This window comes from Puntigrus tetrazona, chromosome 18 (genome assembly GCF_018831695.1).
Source record: "Puntigrus tetrazona isolate hp1 chromosome 18, ASM1883169v1, whole genome shotgun sequence".
NCBI classification, from domain to species: domain Eukaryota; kingdom Metazoa; phylum Chordata; class Actinopteri; order Cypriniformes; family Cyprinidae; genus Puntigrus; species Puntigrus tetrazona.
In genome coordinates, this window is record NC_056716.1 from 3148206 (window position 1) to 3170203 (window position 21998).

General features: G+C 38.8%; 1 protein-coding gene across 14 annotated transcripts in view; it reads right to left on the bottom strand.

Annotated features, from left to right (window-relative positions):
• mef2aa (myocyte enhancer factor 2aa) overlaps positions 1–21998 on the bottom strand; it is an 84042-nt gene that overhangs the window by 33331 nt on the left and 28713 nt on the right. For all 14 annotated transcript variants that reach the window (XM_043264037.1, XM_043264042.1, XM_043264046.1 and 11 more), the window contains 2 exons: positions 21780–21998; positions 11221–11424 (listed from right to left, as the gene is read on the bottom strand). In XM_043264037.1, the coding sequence (XP_043119972.1) occupies positions 11221–11424; positions 21780–21833 (258 nt within the window). In that variant the 5' untranslated portion in view covers positions 21834–21998. The remainder of the gene's footprint in view (positions 1–11220; positions 11425–21779) is intronic.

Genomic DNA, 21998 nt, shown 5'->3' on the forward strand with positions numbered 1-21998 from the left:
TACTTTAAGTAAAAGAGAAATATTCTGGTGCCTCTGATTCTTGCTGGTCTCTGTTGTGAGGTAAACACCAAACTGTGTTTCCACAGCAACCTGGTCACACTTAACATGTGAAAGAGAAAAGAACAACAATTACCACGAATTCAGACCTTGCATCTAGAGAGCTGTCAGAGACACAGGGTCTTATAAAGTGGCTATCAGAAGAATGAACCAAATGTAGCTCTTTGTTTCAGAAGAGAGAGAAAATGGCTTGTTCCAAAGAGGGGCTGTGCTCTTGTTCTAGACTGAAAGCCCAGAGGAAAGGGAGTCCTTGTCCTATAAAAAAGGGCACTTTGAAAAGCTGCAGGAGGCTTGATTCAACACCATTATTGTTGCAGCTCTTAGTGTGGTATATTAAGACACTGCTTTTTTAACCTGACGTGTGTACTTCACTCCAGTAAGAATAGACCATTCATTTAGAAAATGTGACTTTTTCTACCAGGTCATTGAAAAAGTAAATTTTCGATGCAAATTAAATACAAAATGTGTTTGCAAAACCAAATTCCTCTTTTTGTACAACACTGTCCATTAACAAAATGTTACAATCCTCTGGTCAAAGTCAAAGTCTTTCTCACACTCTCATTTAAACATCAACATCTAAGTATTAACATCTTAGTTCCAGTCCTGGAAGCTGGTCACCACAACAGCTATAGCACGTATATGACTGTTCCCCCTAAAATTCTTTTTGAGACATAAAAATAGAAACAAACACGATACAGTAAGCGTGTAGAGCTATTAAATGAATGTGGATGTGTTAGCTAAGATTAAGTGGCCTTGCAAAAACCCGGGGAAAAATTGAGTTCACTGAACTATGATCGCAGACATTGGTGTCTTGGAAAATCTGAGCAAAAAAATTCTACAAAAAAAACTTTTCTGAACAACCATAACAGTCTCCATGTATTCTCGGCTTAATTTCAATGTTGTTTAGGAGAAACAAATGTCTATAGTACTTTTCTGTAGAATAATCGTAATTCTTGCGAAACCTATACATTTATGATTCCTCTTAATATAATTAGCAGAAATGCCAACACTTTTCTTAGAAAAATACCAAGACTATGCTTACTTAGAGAAAGGAGTGTTTGTTTTTAGTGGGCAGATTGACAAAACAGGTGAACTGTTGCCACAGTTTGGTCACTGATTTACCCCAGTGATAAGAAAACAATTCTACTTGAACTATTTATTAGGTAAACCGCCTCCTTAAGATGAGGTCAAACATTTCTTATAAAATCTTCATGTACAAGGTCAAATGCAGAAGGTATTTCTTGTGCTTAAAGAACTTTCACTACTAACTCCAAACATGCATGCCAAAAAATCCTGTTATAAAAATATCTAAAAACCCTAAGATCTAATGACCCATAAAACCTCTATGTGACTCATTAATGGTAGATAATTTTCCTTTGTAAAACTATAAAACATAACAATTGCTTGTACCTGTGAATCATTAAAACAGCTGAGCTACATTATCAGGACAAAAACACTGTTAAAACTTCATTATTCAAGTTGTACGTCTAAAGAATAGCTGTGAAAATAATGACTAAAGAGTCTAACTGAACTGTTAATTCAATTATCAGCAAATTGAAAATACATTCTACCATCCAGAACCCTCTAAACTCATAAAACTCTGCATGAACATGCCAATGATTATACTGAAGGATCTACGGCATTCAGAATGTGCGAAAGCATAACTATAATTTGCCAAAAAAAGTGACCCAGTTGCAATGAGGGCAAAGATTTTGTGGTCAGATGAGACCAAGATAGCATATTAACCAAAATCCAAAACGATGTGCCGTAGCCCGCCGCTCACATCCTCAAAAACACTGATGATGATGTTTGGTGGTGACACAACTATATGGAAATTGCGAGAAAATCAAATAAAAGTCAGACTAATAAAATGAGTCCTCCTTAGTGTACACAACAATTAAAATATAGGGTTTAAGCGCATTATTAAAAATCATATTGGAAGGATATTGGAGCACATATATCAGAATATCCTAAAGAAGACACCTTTCCTTTATGTCAATACTGCTGACATTTCGGTTTGACTTAATAAGCACTTTAATATGAAGACAGCTAGATGTGAGAGTAAGCAGCGGAACAAAAAAAAAGTAAAAAGATAAAAAAGAAGGAGGAGGGAATGGATAAGAGTGGCAGTAGATGAGACATTAAAGAGCAAGCAGTGGGAATTGAGAATAGACTGAAACGGAGATCGCTGAAATGAAGTGATATGTTACAGATCATGAGGGAAATTAGACCAGATTTAATAAGTAGTTTATCAAAACAGTGTGAAAATCAGATATGAACAGAAATGACAGCTGCTAAACAGGGACAATGAAGATAACGAAAATGATTAACTTGTCAAAAAAGCATTAATTTTATTATTAGTGAGATGCTCTCAAAAGATTTTGGAAGACCTTTGAATGCAAAAAAATCCTATGGAGAGAGTACAAAACAAATAACGCCATCATTTATAAATGTACTTCAGGAAAAAATGTAGACGCTGTCTGCTTCATTTAAAGAGCCACCCAGAATGAGCGGAGCAGTGTAACTGACCATGCATCCCCCTTCAGCCTTTTCAAATGTCAAACACGGCTTTAGCAGATCACACAGTCAATCTGGCCCCTGGCCAGCCCAAAGTCAAGCCACTAAGTTAAGCGTTTGCCAATTAAAATGCAATCTTTTCTTGCGTGTTGTCATCTGCGCATATCAAGTGCAAATTAAGCCCCTGACCCCTTTTGGATTAATCCTCGCAGACTAGGTTAATAGTCCAGAACCGTAGGGGTCGTCGTCCGCGCCAGAGCGTGAGGTGAGTGGCGTCATTGTGCGAGTGAGTGATCCCTTAGTGGCGTGCATGCCAAAACCTCAAGGAAGGACTTAGATGCCCCTGCTTTAAGATTTTGCCCTATCGCTGGATGAACTTTCAAAGTGACCTCATTTATTTGAAAGTGTTGAAACAATGACATAATTGAATTAAAAAGATGGACTAGGTCAAAACAAGATAAAATATGTGTGCAAGATCTTATCCCTTGGTTATCTTTCTAATAGTACTGAATAATAACATCCTGATATCTTGAACAGAAAGTGCTCAGTAGAGTCTGGTTTCCCCACATAAGGCAAGGCAAATGCGATTGGAAGGACACTCAGGCCTGAATATGGTGCCTGTTAACAGGGCTCTATTATCTGGGTATGTCACCGTTAAAGATACCAGCACTCCAGCCCTGATCTGTCTCTGAAACAGCCCAGACAGGCCCCTCAGAGACACGCTACCGCTAATGTTTGGAAAATGAGCTTAGCAGCTAAGTCTTAATCAACAGGGCCATATAAATAATACTCCCATTAGACTGCCACCTAAGCCTGCTAAGAGAGGGATGAATTTGTCATTTTCAAGGTATTAACAACACATACTGAGGAGACAACTGAGTTCTCTCTTCATTAAAGCAGGCTAAAATGTTGACAAATGTAAAAAGCAATTTCGGATTGTCGCTTGTGAAACCGATAGTTACAGTCCTGGAAGCTGATTGGTTACCACAACAGCTATAACACTATAATTATATATAACTGTACAGTACCTGTAGAATTATTGATTTTCGGCTATTTTTTCAGTTCATTTTAACTTTCCACTTCAAGGAATTATTTAACATTCAAAGATTTAAAAAAAAAAAAATCACAATTACTTACTCAATCCTATGCTATTTCAAACCTGGATTACTTTTTTTCTTTTGTGGAACATAAAACTGCATAATGTAAATAGAAGATAAAATTTTTGCCCTTAGTATTTTTAGCATGAAGCAGCAATTTAATGAAAAGAACAGAGCACTCAAGGCTGTGATGTATTGTGAATATAGTGAAGGGGTGAATATGGTGAATATAGTTTCTACTGCATACTGTCTCTAAAATACCCCATATTGTTGGATACATTCTCCATTTAAGGCTGATATTATTGATGTCTTGTTTTTGTACAGTATTGTACAGTGTTTGTATAGTAATATGTATTTAATTAAAATATCCTTATATTAAAATTTTCACATTATATATATATATATATATATATTTTTTTTCTTTTTATCATTTATGAGATATTGTGACACTGACTGAATATTGCTGAATAATCAGTTATTAAATTGAAAAAAAGTATTTTAAAAAATATTTTACAATATTACTGTGATATAATATTTTTACTGCATTTTTATCAAATAAATTTAGCCTTGAATAATTAAAATAAAAAAATTTCCTAACCTCTGAATGGCAGAAGAACTGCTAAAATGCCAAATTTAGCATAATGAAATTGCACATCAGTAAACATCAAGCCCCATGATGGTGGATCCACTTGCTACAAACAAGGAACTTTTCCCAGCAATTTAAAAACATCACAGACTTGATTTTCTGTAAAAAAAAAATGTCATGATTTCAATTTGTCTTGTCAAAGTCAATTTTACATCTGTGTTGTAGGAAGTGTAAGCATGACTTAAATCATTCCATCACTATCAATTTAGTCTAATCAAATCTAAAGAGCATATTTTAATAGGCGGACTTAAGGGATTTGGACCGAAGCGTTCCTCGCCTCCTCTCACTTCTCGCACTGTTGCTTTTCTTTCTTTCCACCGCTCTCCCTCCATCCTCACATCAGCAGGAGGAGGATAATTGATCAATCACGCTAATTGAACAGTCTGGCCAGCTAGCTCACAGAAGCAGATGTGCCAATTTGCATTCATTAAGGCAGAGTCGGGTCTTAATCACTGCATGAGCTTTGATTGACAGCACAAACAATTCAATGCAAAGCTCCCAACAAAACAGTAAAATTCAGCTCAGCAGCTATAAAAATAAATGCAATTATCTTGTAAAGTGTGCATATTTACAGAAAAAAAAACTTCACAAGTCTTGGAGAGGCGTTGTAGCACTCGTACCAAAGTGCACGGATAAAAATGACGATTGATTTAACAGCTTTGGCTGCATTACTGACATAACACAGAGTTGTGTGTTGTGGTGAATGTCTCAAAAATCCCCAGACCCAATGACATCAGCCATCCCCTCGTGCCCCCCTGCCTTTAACCAGAGTGATGAATAAAAGTCCCTTATCAAAAATATCTCCCTCCCCCAGTCCCACAGCATAGCCTCATTTCCTTCCTCTCTTCCCCAGACACCGGCTCCTTACTACATCTCCATCCAGAGCCAATAGAAACTGTGAGCGAGCTCTTGTTACTAGCTCAAGAGCTTCTGTACGAACATGAATATGCATAGCATAGCTAATACAGTTGCACGGCTGTTTGGAAACGCTCATATGCCGAATGCAGCTTCAAAGGTTCAGATGAAAGGCAGAGTGACTGCTTTTTGTCCCGTGCTTGTGGTAAAACAATGGTGTTATTCACATGGAACAAAACAGGAATCTCATGGAGAACAGACAGAAGAAGGGCTGACATTTGGGAATGGTCAAGATTTACATATCCTGTGAGTCTCGATCATGTCTTTGCCAGGAAATAATTCTCAAAAGAACGTCTTGAGACTAGCTACGAGGATCAATTTAAAAAAATCTGTGAAAATTTCACCCAGTATGAACATTCCTTCATCCTTTTGTTTTTTCTTTGTTTGTTTTTTTTTTATTGACAGAATTTATTTTTGTGTGCACTTTCTATTTCTGCATACAAATTTATGAACTTAACAACAATGTGCTTTTTCTGTTGAAAAATTCCAGTAGTACTACCAGTCTAATGCACTGTTTATCCTTTGAATATTTCTTCAGGAAGAAAAAAAGCATTTGTTTTTTAAAACCACACACAACAATGCAAGCTTCTTATGGAGGCCCAAAAACATTTGCCTGTATCATTCCCTGATTTGCTTACTATTTGAGCCAGGTAAATGACACCTCAGACAACAACCGGAGTACTGCAAAAGGTCAGCCAGCCATTCACAAAAGCACACACACACCCGTTTGGATATTTGCAACATGGTGACAGTGGTGGAAAAAAAGTCACACATGTAAATCTAACAAAAGCAAACATATGCCATGTGAATTCAAGTCTGCTGCTTCCACAATTTACCCGGCATTCAATAGAACGGCTGTTAGCTGGGACCACTAATGTGTTCAAACCAAGATAATTTGGGCTAATGAGAATGGACTGATATCAGCACGGCTGAGTAATGCTGTCGAGAGCATCAAACAGAGGCGAGGGGGTAAAAGAGACAAATGGACGCCACATATCTGCTGTGAACTTGATATCTGATTTCAAGGAATCCTATGTGCACACTGAGAGGCCTGTATTCAGAATACCAGCATAGGGCTACTAAGATTTCATTACCTCCAGTTGGAGAGGAACAAGAGAAAGAATGATTTAATTATTTTAATTACCTGCAGCAGCTTTTTCATTTGGAGCACAAACAAAATTCAATTTGAAACAACAAGACTATAAGGACTTTCTTTGGACGGGACAACTGTAAAGACTGTATTTTTGTTCATTCATACTATTGTCTTTGTCTGTCCACCTTTTTATTAATTGAACTTGTCTTACAGTGAGAGGAAATTCCATAACAAATTAAATTCAGAGAATTTAAAGGAATGTATGGATACAAGTTAAGCTCTATTACCATAGAGAATTATTTAAGCTTGTCCCTTAGTTTGTCAAAACAAGCAAATGTCATGTGTACACTAATACATTTACTCTGCACCAGGAGAAACTTTAGTATACACAGAGTTTTCAAATGAGACTTAAAAGTTGTGCATGTTAACCTGAGTTAAGTGTGAACTTTTCTATTAGTCACAATCATGTAAAGTCAATAAAAATTTCTAAGATACCAAAAATGTCCTTTTTCACCAGTAAGCCAATTCTTATTTTAAAGATGTGAGTGATAACTGATAAATGGACAATAGCAGGATTCTATTATTAGCAATGTCCTAATATATAATAATAAAACAAAACAAAAAACTAAACTTTTACTTGAATTTAGGGATCATAACAATATAATGAACATGGAAAAGAATTAGCTGAAGATTGCATTTGAATCATTTTATGTAAGAATGATTAAAAATGTTAATGACTGTGTACATCGACAATAATTCAATATTTATTTTCCACTTTTTATTTAGTAAATTTATGAGTGAGTCCAAATGATTGAGACATGAACAGCATGTCTCAGAATGTGTTGCTAAAGCCTACCTTGTTTTGAACCCAGAACATTCCTTTAACTTTTTCTATCAGAAACACAAACACAGTGAATATGGCTTAAAAAATCATCAATATCCTAACTCATGCTTTCACAAAAGGTCAGAGAACTTTGAGGGTCTTCAAAAAGTGAAATGTGTTGGGCTGTGCTTTTATCCACAATCTCTAGACTAAGGTCCATCATACATGAAAAGTCCTTTCAACTACACTTCCTTTTACATTCTCAGAGCAGTGCAAAAGGTGAGAACAAGGACAAAGTGTGCTAGTGGAGACGCAATACTGTGGAACACCAGTGGTCCTTAAAGACCCCCGTGAGCCGCTGAATGGACATGCTGTAACCTCTGAGGAAACGCTCCATCAATCCTGCGCTGCTACTCAGTAAATAAAAGGGCTTGCTTCAGACCCACAGCCTTTGAAAAGGGAGACACAGATGGGATCGCGGCCACTTTTAATCAGACAGAGAAGTGGACAGGATCCACAAAGGGAGATTTCACGCAACGCTTCACCTGTCGCCTGGAGTGTTATTGAAGTTGAACCATGGTACGGCAGGCGCTCACGCACACACCAAAAACACACATGCACACGCTTCGTTTTGCTCAGGCGTGGTGATCTCGGTCTAGCGCTCCGGTACCGACTGCGGGCCAGACTTGAGACAAAGTCCATAGCCCTGAGCCTGGTGGTCACACTGTGCCCCACTCACACATCCATCTGTGGAAAGCAATACATCTGTTCCTCTGACCACACAAAGCCAGGCCTTTTGCTGCAGATGGTGGTGGCAAGAAGGAATGTGACTTTTGATTTGACTTCGCACATGGAACAGGAATTTATGCTGGTCAATGAAAATGCAGAAAAGTATGCATTTGTTCTACAGGGCGGAAAAAGGCAAAGGAGAAAAAAATGTGTGATTGTTTGTGTGATTTATCACTTAAGTACAATCTATTTGTTTAGATAAGTGCCTCCATGTGAAACACATTTCACCAGAAGAAAAGGCAACAGGAAATGGAAATGAGATTTAGAGAGTGGTGTATCAATTCTTTAAATAACTCTTTAACTCTTTAACTTTTTATGACAAGCTATTGTATAGCAAAACAAAAAAGTAAAGGCTCAAATAACACTATAGCAGTTTCTAAAAAGCTGGATAAACATTCAGAGATTTATTTATTTTTTTTAAATCTATAGAAATCAAACTTTTATAGCTCCTATTATACCTATTAAAATGTAGGTGTTTTTTTTTTGTTCATGTTATAGTAATTTATTACACTGTTTTAAATGCTACAGTTACATCTGAACATTATTATGTACACAGTATGAAAAACGTATATATATTTTTCATAATTTGCTGTTAACAGTGTTAAGAAATCATTAGTGTTAAATAAATGAAAATAACTGCACAATTAAATGTCTAACATCAGCCAATACTAATAAATTATAATTTAAAAAATAATAATAATTATATCTGATTATTAGAGGGAAAAAAAAAACATTTCCAGCTTTCAGTGTAGCCTGATTGCAAATATAGCAGCAACCTTACCAAATCTATTTTGTTTTAAAATAAAAAGTTTTGACAAATTTAGGCCCACTGAACTAAACATGAGCTGAAATTGCAAAGAGCATTGCTTAGATGGCCATAGAGTGGTCTGACTTTTCTTAAAAGGGCTTTGGGTTACTTCCTCCTTGTACATGCTGTTTGATTAATAATATCACTATATGGTATCCTCTTTCAGAATGTCACACTGTACAATATGAGAACACAGGCCTGTGTTTTTAACGGATAAAATCAATATTTCTGGGTACTGATATCCTTTGGCTATATCGGTATACTGTATAACTCCTGCACAGATCTTTACATGTGTCTCGATGGAGTCATTCTGCCTTCAACCAGAATCAAAGTCAGCAGCACTTCTGATGGAAGTCCAGGGCTGATATTTCTGCTCCTGGTTTCTCCAGCGCTAGCCAGGCAGGAAAAGAGAGTGGAGGCTTCAATAGCTTATTTCTGCTCTGCTTCTTTACGGCTGAATCATGGCCTCAGAAAGAGAGCTGGCTGTGGGCGATCTCTGCAGCTATGAGTGGATGCTGGCCCACTGAGCAGGGACAAGGCTGCTTTGTTGGGGTCCTTCATGCAATGGGTCAGGCTCCTCCACAGCGGCCGGAGGGCTGACGTGGGAAAAGCGGCAGCTTGCAACCAGCTTGCATTCCACATCACTAAGTGTCAGAAAGAAATCTGCTGACGCCTGATTGTGTAGAAGTACATGTCTCTGCATGTGTTTGTGGGTGTCCTACAAGACACTTACAGGATTTAACTAACCCTTTTTCACTTTAAAAAGGCAATCCACAACAGCAAAGAGGCTCTTTAGTGCTGTACGAGGATGTTTTGCTACACAGAACACAGTGATTTCCCATTCTTTAAAATCACAGAGGGAAAGACATAAAGCCACTGAGAGGGGGCACAGCATCCTCTTTAAAAGCTGTTGTAAAGAGGTAAAGCTGACATGGGGTGGCTGTTACATAAGGGGAGAGTGTGTCCATTCATTTTTAATGCAGGTGAGGGCCCTCTCTGTGCAGAGCTGAGAGCAGATGGGCCACTGATGGAGAGCTCAGGCCTTGTGGATGGCTCTGTGCATTCTTCTGCAGCTCTGCCATGCAGGTAATTCACCAGCAGTGTCATCAGCATGAATAAAAGATAACTCTGCCCAGCTGACTTCTTTTTTAAGTAAAAGACTTTAAAGGGGTACTTCACCCAAAAACGAAATTTCTCATTCTCATAAATTCTATTACTCAGCCTCATGTCGTTCTTGTATGAATTTCTTTCTTCTGCAGAACACCGTGAAACACAGGTGAATGGGTTCCAATATGGGCATAAAAAGAAACACATTTTTCAAAATATCTTCTTTTGTTTTCTACAGAAAAGAGAAAGTCGTACAGATATATGCGAGGATGAGTAAAGGATGACATCTTCATTGAAATAATTTTACTTAAAAATGTGCACAAGAATTAATAATATATACAATGTACCATGCATATTTAAACAAATCCTTACTAGTCTATATTATGGATACAACACTGACATTTTTTATATCTGTTTAGCTCTGATTGAGCACTGAATTAATACAAAATATCTAAAATGACAGAGAGAGGTTTTTAAATGCATTCTTGTTCTTCGCTCACTGATTGTCTCGACCTATAAAGCTGGAATGCTGTTTTGACGAATGAGGACAGTGCGTGTCTGGCAAATCCTGCTTCCTGTGGACTGAACACTACAGTAGTATGGTTTTGGTTTGCACAGCACTCATATGGCCAGCTGGGATGGCTTTATGATGAGCAAACAATTTTACGAATTGTATAAACTGAAATTTATACACACTCATTAATTAAAGCAAACAGGAATGGTGGACAAAAAAGGATGTTCTGTGCCATGTGCCCAGTTACATGATCTATACTCCTTTGTCAGTTGCGGTACTTAAGTACGTCTGGACTTATCAGCGGCTGCAGACGTCCTGAACCCTATCTAAGCATGGATGAGAAGGAAACTGTTACATGCTGTCCAGACAACAGTTTGTCCCCTGCGGCACTATGGGACACACATGCTGAACATTTGTGCATAGATAATTTCTGAACTTCAACCTAAAGCTGACTGCTGAACTAGATATTGATAAAAGCTAAATATTTTGGGGGAATAACTGTCTCATATTTTTATGCAGAGAGGTAGTCTAATTGTAAAAAAAAAATAGATTGGCCCCAGAAAGCATTCGGATTTTGCACGTTATATAATAAAATCACATATATATGTCATAAAAAAATATAATAAAATCTATTTCAAAAGTAAAGAAAAGAAAAGCTTATGATCCTATTTCAGATTTCCCTTGATTTGATGTACCCTAATTCAATAAGATTTTAAAATGTGATGTCAATGTCCAAAAATGTCCAATTAGTTTTTGTGGCCATGGTACATCTAAAATTACATTACAGTAAACGGAAAAATCATTCAATCATTGAAGATTATTTGTTAAGGAAATCGCAAGTAGGCCACACTCACCTCTACAATGTCAGAGTTGGTTCTGCTCTCGTGGGGTTCGTTGTATTCTGTGTACTTAAGTAGGACTTTGTCCATGTCAGTGCTGGCATACTGAAAGAGTTTGTTCGAGCTGTTGAATATGATCAGGGCAATCTCACAGTCACACAATACGCTGAGCTCGTAAGCTTTCTTCATCAAACCGAACTTCCGTTTCGTGAAGGTAACCTGTGAAAAACAGAAAATAAGAAGTAAAATGTTAACACAGATACACCACAATATTCGTCTTCATATTAGTATACAGAAAGTCAATCATGGTGATCACTAGAGAATACAGAGGAAAATACCATACTGCTCTAGTTCATTAGCCCAACAATTAATAACAAATGGAAATCTCATTAATGTTTCATGTTCAAAACAAGTTATGCTCTACTGACAACATTTGTGGCAAACCACAGAAAATAATTTGAAGAAAAAAAAACAAAAAAACTTACAAATCAGAGACTTGCAGTCCAATCATTACTATACATACATGTATTATTCTACATGTCCTTGTCATTTGATATGTAACAAAGCTTAGATTAAAAAATGTTTGTAATATGTATGCTACTGTCTATACTTTTTTTTTATTTGCCAAATGACAGTAATTTTCTGGAAATCTGTGCCGGGGTGGAATTTGGTTGAGCGGATACATAATAGCTTTGGCACCTACTCTCTATTGTCATGAATCGTCATTACTGTTGCACATTTTCATTGGTTTGTTGGAATGTGGGTGATATCATGCGCAAGAAAAGCTGTCAGTGAATTGCTCGCACAAGTGGAAAAATGTGCTGTTGCTGCTAGGCCATTACAAAAAATCATATCATATTTGATGCAAAACTAACATTTCTAAATCACATGAAAAAACTGTATGTTTTTGAATGTTCTGTATGTTCACTGAAAATATATCTTACATTTTTGGCCTAGACTAAACATGTTGAAGGTATGCATGTTATCTGGCAACATGCTTGAGCAAACTAATTAAAGTAAAAATATCTGAGGAATATATTTGGGGGGAGAGGGTGTAGCACTACCTGGTTAAAGTGTCACTACTTATTTATGTAATATAATGACATAAACAGTGTTCAAAATGAGGCAAATCAAACACATTGGGCATCCTTGTAATACAAAATTAACACTCAAAAAAAACACTCAAACTATAACTTTTAATGACAGATCAAAATAATTGTGGTTGAGACCCTTACAGTAGTTTTGGACTGTCTATCAGGATCTGATAAAGTCTAATTGTTTTAGTGGTCTCCATCTATCCTGGGCCATGTTACTGCGAGATAATGAGTCAAGCAGACAGCAGAGCTGCCACACTGATGTCATGGCAGGTCAGACAGAAGGTCAGCGTGAGGAACGCAACAGAGGCTCCACAGCCTGTGCAATCAGCCCATTAGGGAGACAGCGGGCTCCATCACTCCTGCCTGCATCCTCTGACAGCCTCTTCCTGCAGGGCCATTGCTGTAACACGAGCCGGCATATACGCTTCTGCAGGTCGCACATGCACGCCCATAACTATCCGACTTTTCTAGAGATGACCAGCCATTATGCACCAAGCTATACGCCTTTCTTTTGATCCAGCTATACAGTGAGCCAAGCCAAGCATGTGTCCTATTATCCATGAGAAGCTCATTCAGGATCCTTCAAAAGCCTGAAAATGAATTATGCATTTGTTCAGCTCTCATGTTTAACAAGTGTTGTACAGCGGAGATAGCAGCAGATTTACTTTCATAATATGGAAGCGTCAGAACGACATCATGGATGAGCATATGAACACTCAAGATGAGCAGGATGTGTCGTGCACATGGCAAAACTTACAGAGATGCCATGGAAAGCTGTGCCTAGGGCAAAAAGAAGTTGGAGAGCGTGTGTATGCGAGGGAGAGGGGGAGAAAGAGAGAGAGCTGTATGATTACTTCCGCCAATTTCACTGACCTACAAAGCAGAGCTGAGCAGATGAGCTGGCTTTGTTCAACTTTAATTGGTCACAGCTTGCAGAAACCCTCATTTCAAATGGTACAATGCAATATAATCCAATGAGCAGCACACTATCTCTGAATCCGTACTGTTTTCTGTCCAACTGTATAGGTGGAGTATCACATGTTCTGCATTACAGGTGATTACAATGCTTAATTGTGTTTTCAGTAAAAAGAAAACATTGGGACACTTGATTTGAGCATAAAAAGATGACATATCATGTCATTATGAGGTAATCAAGGAATAGCTTGGAATAACTATATACACATACATTACTGTTAAAAAGAAAAAAAAAAGTGAATTTTTATGTGCTCAATATTATTGCAATTTACAACAACAGTATTCTATTTTAATATATTTTACACTGTAATTTATTTCATGGTAAAGGTGAATTTTCAGCATTCATTATTTCAGTCTTTAGTGCCTCTGTGCTGGAGGAACATTTCTTACCAACAATGTCGAAAACAGTTGTATAATATATAAATGCTGAAAAAAATAAATGCTGTATAATATTTCTGTGGACACCCTGATACTTATTTTTAGAATTCTCTGATGAATAGAGCGTTTAAAGAATTATATTTATTTGAAACATACGTATATTTGAAATATGTATGCATGCATGTACATACACATACATACATACATACATTATACAAGCATGCCAAACTTCGCTTCTTAAAATTCCATGACAGCTACCGAGTAACTGTTGAACCAAATCAAATCTGCACAGGACATATGTTATGTTGGTACACATTCATCTAAATCCATTCAACCTCCAATGACATGAGGCAATGACATACAGCAGCTTTCATTATCAATAAACGGGAAGTGAATGGAGTGTGCTGGTGGAGCAGGACTGTATACCTGAGCAGTCCAGGGAGAATAGTAAGTTGAGCTCAGGCAGACAGCAGTGTGAATTCCCAGAGCCACAGAGAGCAGCTCCCTCCCAGCTGTCATTAGATTCCTCTTGCCTCTATTGCAGAGCAAACACAAGGCGAAGCAGCCTCCAAAATCTCTCTGGACAAGCCTTTTCCAAGTATATCATCATTAAATGCTCCTTTCTACCGTAAATGGCAGATTTAATTGTGCAACTTAATAGTGGAAAAAGAGATGGGAACCATAGCCCAAATAGGTGGCATAGTTCAGGTTGAAGTTGACCTCTGAGGCAGCAGAGGAAAATGTCACCTTTAGTACAGGATGGGCGCTGCTGTACGGTGTGTGCGGTGACATTGTTCCACTCCATTTCTGTTCAGGGCACTCAAGAGTAGTCCTTGCTGACCCATAGTAACGATTTATTCCAGCTGCAGTGCAGAACACTGTCACAGACATGAAGACACCCATAAAACCATTTGCATTCAAACAAGAGCATTTAACTCATGTTCAACTTTATAACTTATCATAAAAAGAGCAATTATACTCTTCTCAGCCTTGGGCAGCACAATACACATCTGTGATTGCAGTGATGACAAACGTCATCTGTATGTTAAGTACGGTGTACCAGCCACAGTATCAGAATACCACAAATAAGCACTCTAGCTTCAACAAGGGCTTTTGGGTGAGTCCCCAAACAACACCCCTAGTCTATCGGGTCACTGCTGAGCCAGTTAAAAGCCATAGAGCGATCTGAGGTCACTGGGGCTTTTTTCCCACTAGCTCAGGGAGAAACACACTCACAGAGCAGTTGGGCTGGGATGTGAATGATTTCAGACTTTTTGTGTTCCTGTTCTACATTACTGTAATAAACTGACCTAGTTATTGTCATATGAGTTAAGGCTACACAATTAACTGAAATTAAACCGAAATCTCGATATGGCTTAGTGTGATTAATAAATCACAAAGGCTGTGGTTAAATTAAATAAATATACAGTGTGCATTGCATTTTTCAGAATGAAGAGCAGCACTGCGTTCTTTTACACATGAGCAGTTCATGCATTTTCAGTGTCTCAAAGAAACTTCACAGCAAATGCTGCTCTGCACAAACTCATCTATGCATCTGCTTTGAGTTTGGGTTGTTTATAATGTGCATTTGGGAAAGCAACATGCCCCAACATCTTCTCATACTTGTAATGAGATATGCTTCTAAACCAGCTGTTGTCAACAAAAGGGAAGCTTTTTCTGCAGTTTTATACTGAAATAAACACTTCTGGTTTAACATTTAAAATATACCATATACAATTTTTTTTTATTATTATGATATTCTTTTTTCACAACTATTTTACTGTAAAATGTTACGCTAGTAAAATCTTTTTTTGTTGAACATTTGTTTTTTTTGTTATTGTTATTTAGACAGCTCTAATATTAGCCATAGATATAAAAATGTCAACCGCTATGCTAGATAAATGCACAAAAACACTGGTGAGAATCTCCATTCCGCAAACAGATCTCGAGAGCACTTCAACACAGCACCAAGAAAGTGTGAGGAAGTGATGTTATGAGTCATGTTTTGTGCTCCAAACTTCTCTTTGTTCCCTCCAACTTGTGGCAGTCTTTGATAAGGTCATTCTATCCCAGCCATCCAGTAATTATATTAGCATTTCTCATCTAATTGTACAGCAGGAATAAGAACGCTGACCTTTTCACAACTTTTTCAGCATATCAGGTAGTAGCTGGGGTACTAATTCTGCTCTGCCATCATCTCTTCCATGCTTTATCTCTTACTTTTCTCAGTCTGTCCTCTTTTTGCTGCCAGCGCATTGGGCCGACTTGTATACCACTGGGCATTGTGGCTTCTAAGAATTTCAAGATACCAGTGAATCAAAGCAAATGAGGATGTGTGTAAGAAAAAATAAATCCTTGCTCCCATAAAAGAGGAAATGGGCAATATGTGTGGGTGAAAAGCGTTGAGTAATGCATTTACGTGACCAGAATCTTAAGGAATTCCCTGTTGTGGGTCGTGGTGAGACAAACTAGATCATGAGGAAATGCGCCCACGTATTTTAAGCATTTGCGGATATGTTTAAATCTGTATGTGTTTGTTTCACCTCAGAAAAATGACAAGGTCTGGCTTGTCAGTCAAATACTCCATCGCAGGCTGCCCTTAGGGAGGGGAGTCAACAGGAAAAACAAGCCATGTAGGCCTATAATGTTCTCTGGCATTGGAGGTGATGTCTCTTATATAGAAACAGAGCATGGTAAGGGACCAGGGATGACATATCATTGAAAGCAGCATGTCAGCTTCAATGATCTCGATAACAAACGGCAGGAGGTCTGTGAAGTCCAGAGAAAGTCTCTGCCTTAGCACCAGCTGGCAGAGTGACCCAAGCCCCCTGGCTCCTGCTTCCCAGCAAAGAGCACTCAGGCCTGGGAGACAGGCAGCGGTCCATCCCTCCTGTCCGGCTGGATCAGCTTTCACAGGACACAGAGGAAGCCCCGGGTCCACAGTTCACTGCTGGGTTCTGAGCATTTGTGTACCCAAAGGGCAGGGCCAGCCAGCTGGGACTGAGCCAGTGTGACCTTGTAATTAGACTGATCTCTATGCATTTATCTCTCACCCCCATTCACGCCATGAACTTGTGTGATAACCTGTGATAGTTGGTCTCTTATATTCTGTTCAAAGTCAGCTATCAAAGCAATTAAGGCAAAACAAGCTAAAAAACATTTTCTATTTGAATTCATTGTGATTCCAAAACTGATGCCTATAAAGACAGAATTTTAAAGCACAGTTCAAGCAAAAGCTGGTCCTAAATGTATTAAGCTGCTGTCTCAAATACATTTTGGGAAATATTTTAAAGCAAAATAGTTTTCACACAGAAAGCATCAGCTTGGTAAATATGTACAGTATAATACATTTATTTATTATCATAATTAAATGACACATCCAATTGATTTATAATTGATTGTTTTAATTGACTGATTTACAAAATAAAATGCATGGTGTTATACAAAATGTTCCTTATAAATTAATATACTTATTATAAACAAATATAGAATGTCTCTAATAATAAATAAAAAATTGCTCACTAGATTTTGGAACAGAGCTGTTGTTTAGTTTCTTGAATGAATAATGAGGCCAACAGGCTTGACAGGAAAAGAAATCAATGACCAGATTCTTTCGTATATAAAGATCATCTGCATTACTAAGATTTTTCATTCTCTGTTGTTGATGTTCCACCACCACGATGAATAACTGAAGGGAGGTGGGTGGAGTTTTCATTGTTCAGAGCATTTCATTGTTGTTGTCATCAAACATGAATTACAGACAGAAAACCACCCACACTATTTCCCCTTACAAACCTACAGCTATACTCTAATGCAGTTCAACCAAAAACAAAACTCCCTTTGCTTCAAATAATCCACTTTAGCTGAAATTACAGCCTATCATTTAAGGACGCCCAATATTGGAAAGGGCACGTTAAGTGAACGCCATCTTTTTTCCTTTTTTTTTTTTTTTTTTTTTACTGAAACCTTTTTTTCGCTCCCTGGTTTCTAAACCATGTTTTCATCATTAAAGAATAATGGTGTTCTCTCAGAACCTTTTAGGAGACAGAGAAGAAGAAGAGTCCGACAAAATGGAAGGATGCGCATCACTTTTCCAGCTAAAAAACTAAAAAAATAAGAAGGATGAAAAACGGAGAGCTCGGCACTCCTGAACATGTGACGTGCGGAAGCAAAAGTAAGCCAAAGCAAGGGCGGGCGACACTCCACCCAGCAGTGAAATCATCAAACTTTTAATGACTTGGGTAATTACCCCTAGTGAGCCTGCTTAATGGCGTACAGCGGACGTCGTTAGGCACAGAGGTCCAAACGCACACACTGGCACACAAGTGCAGCTGTGAGAGAGCATGTCGACTGTATGGAAACAAAGCCAAAAAGGTACCTGATGAAATCGCGTGCGACAATTTTTTCTCTCTCAATTTAACAAGGAGTTTTCCTGTGCGTGCTTTTGCAGAACTCTTCCCTTGAGTCTTTACTCTAGTGTTCACGATAATACTTTCCATCCTCTGTGAATCAAAGAGCTGTCACAACACAATCAGAGCTACAATGGAGTGATGCTGTTTTCACACTGACAGGCAGCACTCATTAGGGTCCTTTGAGACCATCACCGTAATTATAAGTTTTCTACTAGGGGAGTAATTCAAAAGCATGTTACTACTGCTATCACGCGAGACAGGTGTACGACATCATCAGGACAAATAATTACAGGCTTGAAGAGCTGTGGAGGAAATCAGAGCTTGTACCAAGTGGACGACGGACAGGTGGAGAGCGAGAGGGAGGAGGGGGGGTTCAGGATCATTCTGTCCTCCTGCGCTATTATGGCAGTCGTCCCCCTTACACAGCTTTGCAATTAGCATGTCAGCCTGAGCTGTTCAGTGAGGCTCACCAAATCCTCTCCTCTTCTTCTTCTCCTTTCGCTGTCATTCCTTCCTCCTCCTACAGGCCGCACTTAAGGGGCTTTTGGTGGAAAGCTCCAGAAGGACAGGGCTGCATGCATGACAGGACCTCCAGCTCCTCCATATTTCATAAAGTGTGAGCGCGCTGCCGAGTTAGAGCCGAGACGCTCATAAAATAATGCATTCATATCTCTTTCTTCCACTGATGGCACTCAATCAATGTTCGAATTGACGTTTGTTGTGTGTTCAGACTTTTTCCTGGTGAATTTCCTGGCGAATCAATCGAAGAGCTGGATCCGACGCTCACCAAGATCTTCTCAACCCCTCGGGGGTGAATAATATCGCAAGATGCGTGTACAATGAACATCCCGCGGCTTGCCTCTGAACCTATTGTTTTGACAGATACCGCAATTGCGGACCTCTCGACCCCTACTACGCTCTCCTAAATAAATCCTGATAGGTCAACAGGCTTTTCAGAGCCCTTCTCACAATGATACGAGACGCCCCTGCTGAAGCCTGTGCTGCGTGCAGTACCGCCACTGTATTTAATTAGGCCACTTAAGGCATTCTCTCATTCTAATGCAATGAATAAAGATAGCTCCCGGCACAGCCGTGCAGATAAGGATTTTAATTGTCTTCTTTCAGCGGGCCCAGTATGCTAATGGCCATCTCCCCAGGGTGAGGAGAGCACCCTAGAGCGAGCAGAAGACTGGGTTTATGCTAGCGAGGGGGAAGAACTTTGTGCGAATGCACGCAAAAGAGCGAATAAAGCACTAACATCTTTCTCCATTTGTCTCTAAAAACTCGACCACACTCATGGCTGAGCCTGTGCCCCACTGATAACCGCTCTCTCCAATGAGTGCCGTGAAATTCAGATTCTGACGGACAAGAGCGCTATTAATTACAGTGCAGTGTATTGTCTCTCATGCTTACGGGTATATAGCAATAACAACGGAGAACAGAGAAGGCGGTATTGTGATATAATAAAAGTTGTGATATATTAAAAGTTTTGAGCCACAGCTAGTATGAACCCTTAAAGAGGTCACTCAAAAATTATTTATACCTCATCATGATCTTTCTAAACATATGATATACAAAATATACAGTTACATTACAGTGACGACTAACAGCGGATTCTATTTTTAAAAAAAGTCTCTATTTCTGCGGCATAGCTGGGGCAACATAATACAAACTTAATTTAGGTGAACTATCTCATTTTAAGATCGGTTATAAACAATAAACAGCCAGTAACAAAGTGACTTTACAGTAACTTTCTCTTCTTTTGCTTGATTCTTTCTCCCCTCTCATGCTTTTTATTTTTTCTTTTATTTTTGCTGATGTTGTAGGCTGGGGCAGATAGTGCAGATGCTGATGTTTCTAGTAGACATCTTCTCTTTGCCTGCCTTCCTATTTGGATCCCACCCAGGACCTGGTGTTATGCTGATAATTGGCCTGTCCTGTAAATTCGAGTTTCTCACTTGGCTGAACTGCTACCTCCACAGTAACTGTCAGAGAGGTGGGAGGAGAGCTGGGGGCAAGGAGGGAGGAGGGCACGGGCTGTTATGTTATCACCCTCAGGAGAGTGAGCAAAACCTCAATTAGCTTTCCGTGAGCATGGCAAGAAAGTTATTTCACCGACGAGACAGTGCAAATGATATTTTGAGCGGGTGTGAATGGGTGCATCAAGTCTAGCTGGAGAGACGTGGACTGACGCATACTTTTTTCATTATCAAATCCTTTAACATGTCAAATAGAGTGCCTTCCCCTTTCAAGCGGACATTAGACATGTATGTTTGAGCAGACATGTACATGCCCCACAACTGCCTTGTGCGTGTGTTTTCCCTTCTCTGCAAAGACAGCGACCAGACAGGACTGTGTTATGTTATTTATATTTAGCGTGAGTAGACAAGGGTGAATTCCAGTCTGTCTCTGTCGCTGGCCAGATCATTGGCACTTTTCTGAGGAAAGGGCAGGAAAATAGAGAGAGAGACAGAAGCAGAAAGAAGAAGATGGAGAGAGAGAGAGAAGGGCACAGCGCGTCCCACTGTCCCTCCTTGTAATGAGAGAGTGCCGTGGCGCAGTGGCTGCTCCTAATTACTACCAAGCAGCTGCAACCGCAGGGAATAACGGGCCCTGCCGGGCCCCAGCACAAACCCACTAGTGTACAGAGAGAGAGAGAGAGAGAGAGAGAGAGAGAGAGAGAGAGAGAGAGGAAAAAGGGAGAGGCCATAGTCGCCCCACTTCACCCCAGTCACCCCTTGCTCCCTGTCACTGCCACACTGACTGGCTCGTACCAGCTCTGTCTGCCTCATCAGCCACTCCGGACCGAAATTGCAGGGTGGTGTGTGGGAGCCGCGTCTGTAAATATGGCTGGAAATGTGTCCCAGTCCCTTTTTATGGCTCTTGCTGTGTGTCTATCCAGGAATGCTGGGACAACATGTTTAGCCAATGAACAGATGGCCCAAACTAAGCAATAATCAAATGGGTCTTTCAGGCCTGTTGTGTTTGTTGTGTACAAAATCATGAAGGCATTCAAGTTCTGTTCAATCTATCATCATTACCCTTCTTGTTTTCAGTAACATGGGACCTATGTTATTCTAATATACTGATATTCTTAAGAAACATTTGTTAAAGTTATCAGTGGTTTTGCAGCTTAACATTTTTTGGGGTACATTTTTTTCAGAATTTGTTGATAAAGAGAAAGTTCAAAATAACTGCATGTATGTCGTTTTAAATCTTTTCTGCCACTTATGAACTATTAAATGCATCCTTGCTCACTAAACTAAAAATCTTACTGACCCCAAACTTTTCTGCAAAGACATTTTCTGTCTCTGGGTTTCAAATTCTCCAAATAAATGATGCACCAATATTAAAATGCATTTACACTAATATGGCTGGTTATGTTATATATGTCCAATATTAAAATCCATTTTGTCCAAATAAATCAAACACTGAAAACCTATTTTTTAAAAGCTACATGTGAATTTTAGGAATCACAATATTATATTTTACATAATAACATGTATATGGATAACGAAATGAATATTCATTTTAAGTTTTGCTAAAGATAACATTTATCAGTGTTATTTAATTATATGGTTTATTAAAAAAAGTTTATGTATATGTGTGCTTCATTCCAAATGTAAAAAAAATGCTTTTTAGCACTAGGTTCTGAGACATACATAGATACTGTGGGAATAAAAGAAGGATGATGTGTAAAGGAGCTACTGACCTGCCGGTTCCTCTCATCCATGATCCGTGTGATCTGTATCTTCTTCCGTCCCATCTTGGCGTCTTGCTTGGTCTCTCTGACACCCCGAGAATATCAGAAAAACACAAATTTGTCTGCCTTCACTCTCCTAGCACATTGTACACCACTGTTTCTTCTCGAGTCTTTCTCTCTCACTCTCTTTCTTTCTGCGTCTTTTTATTCAGGTGTCCACACCACGAT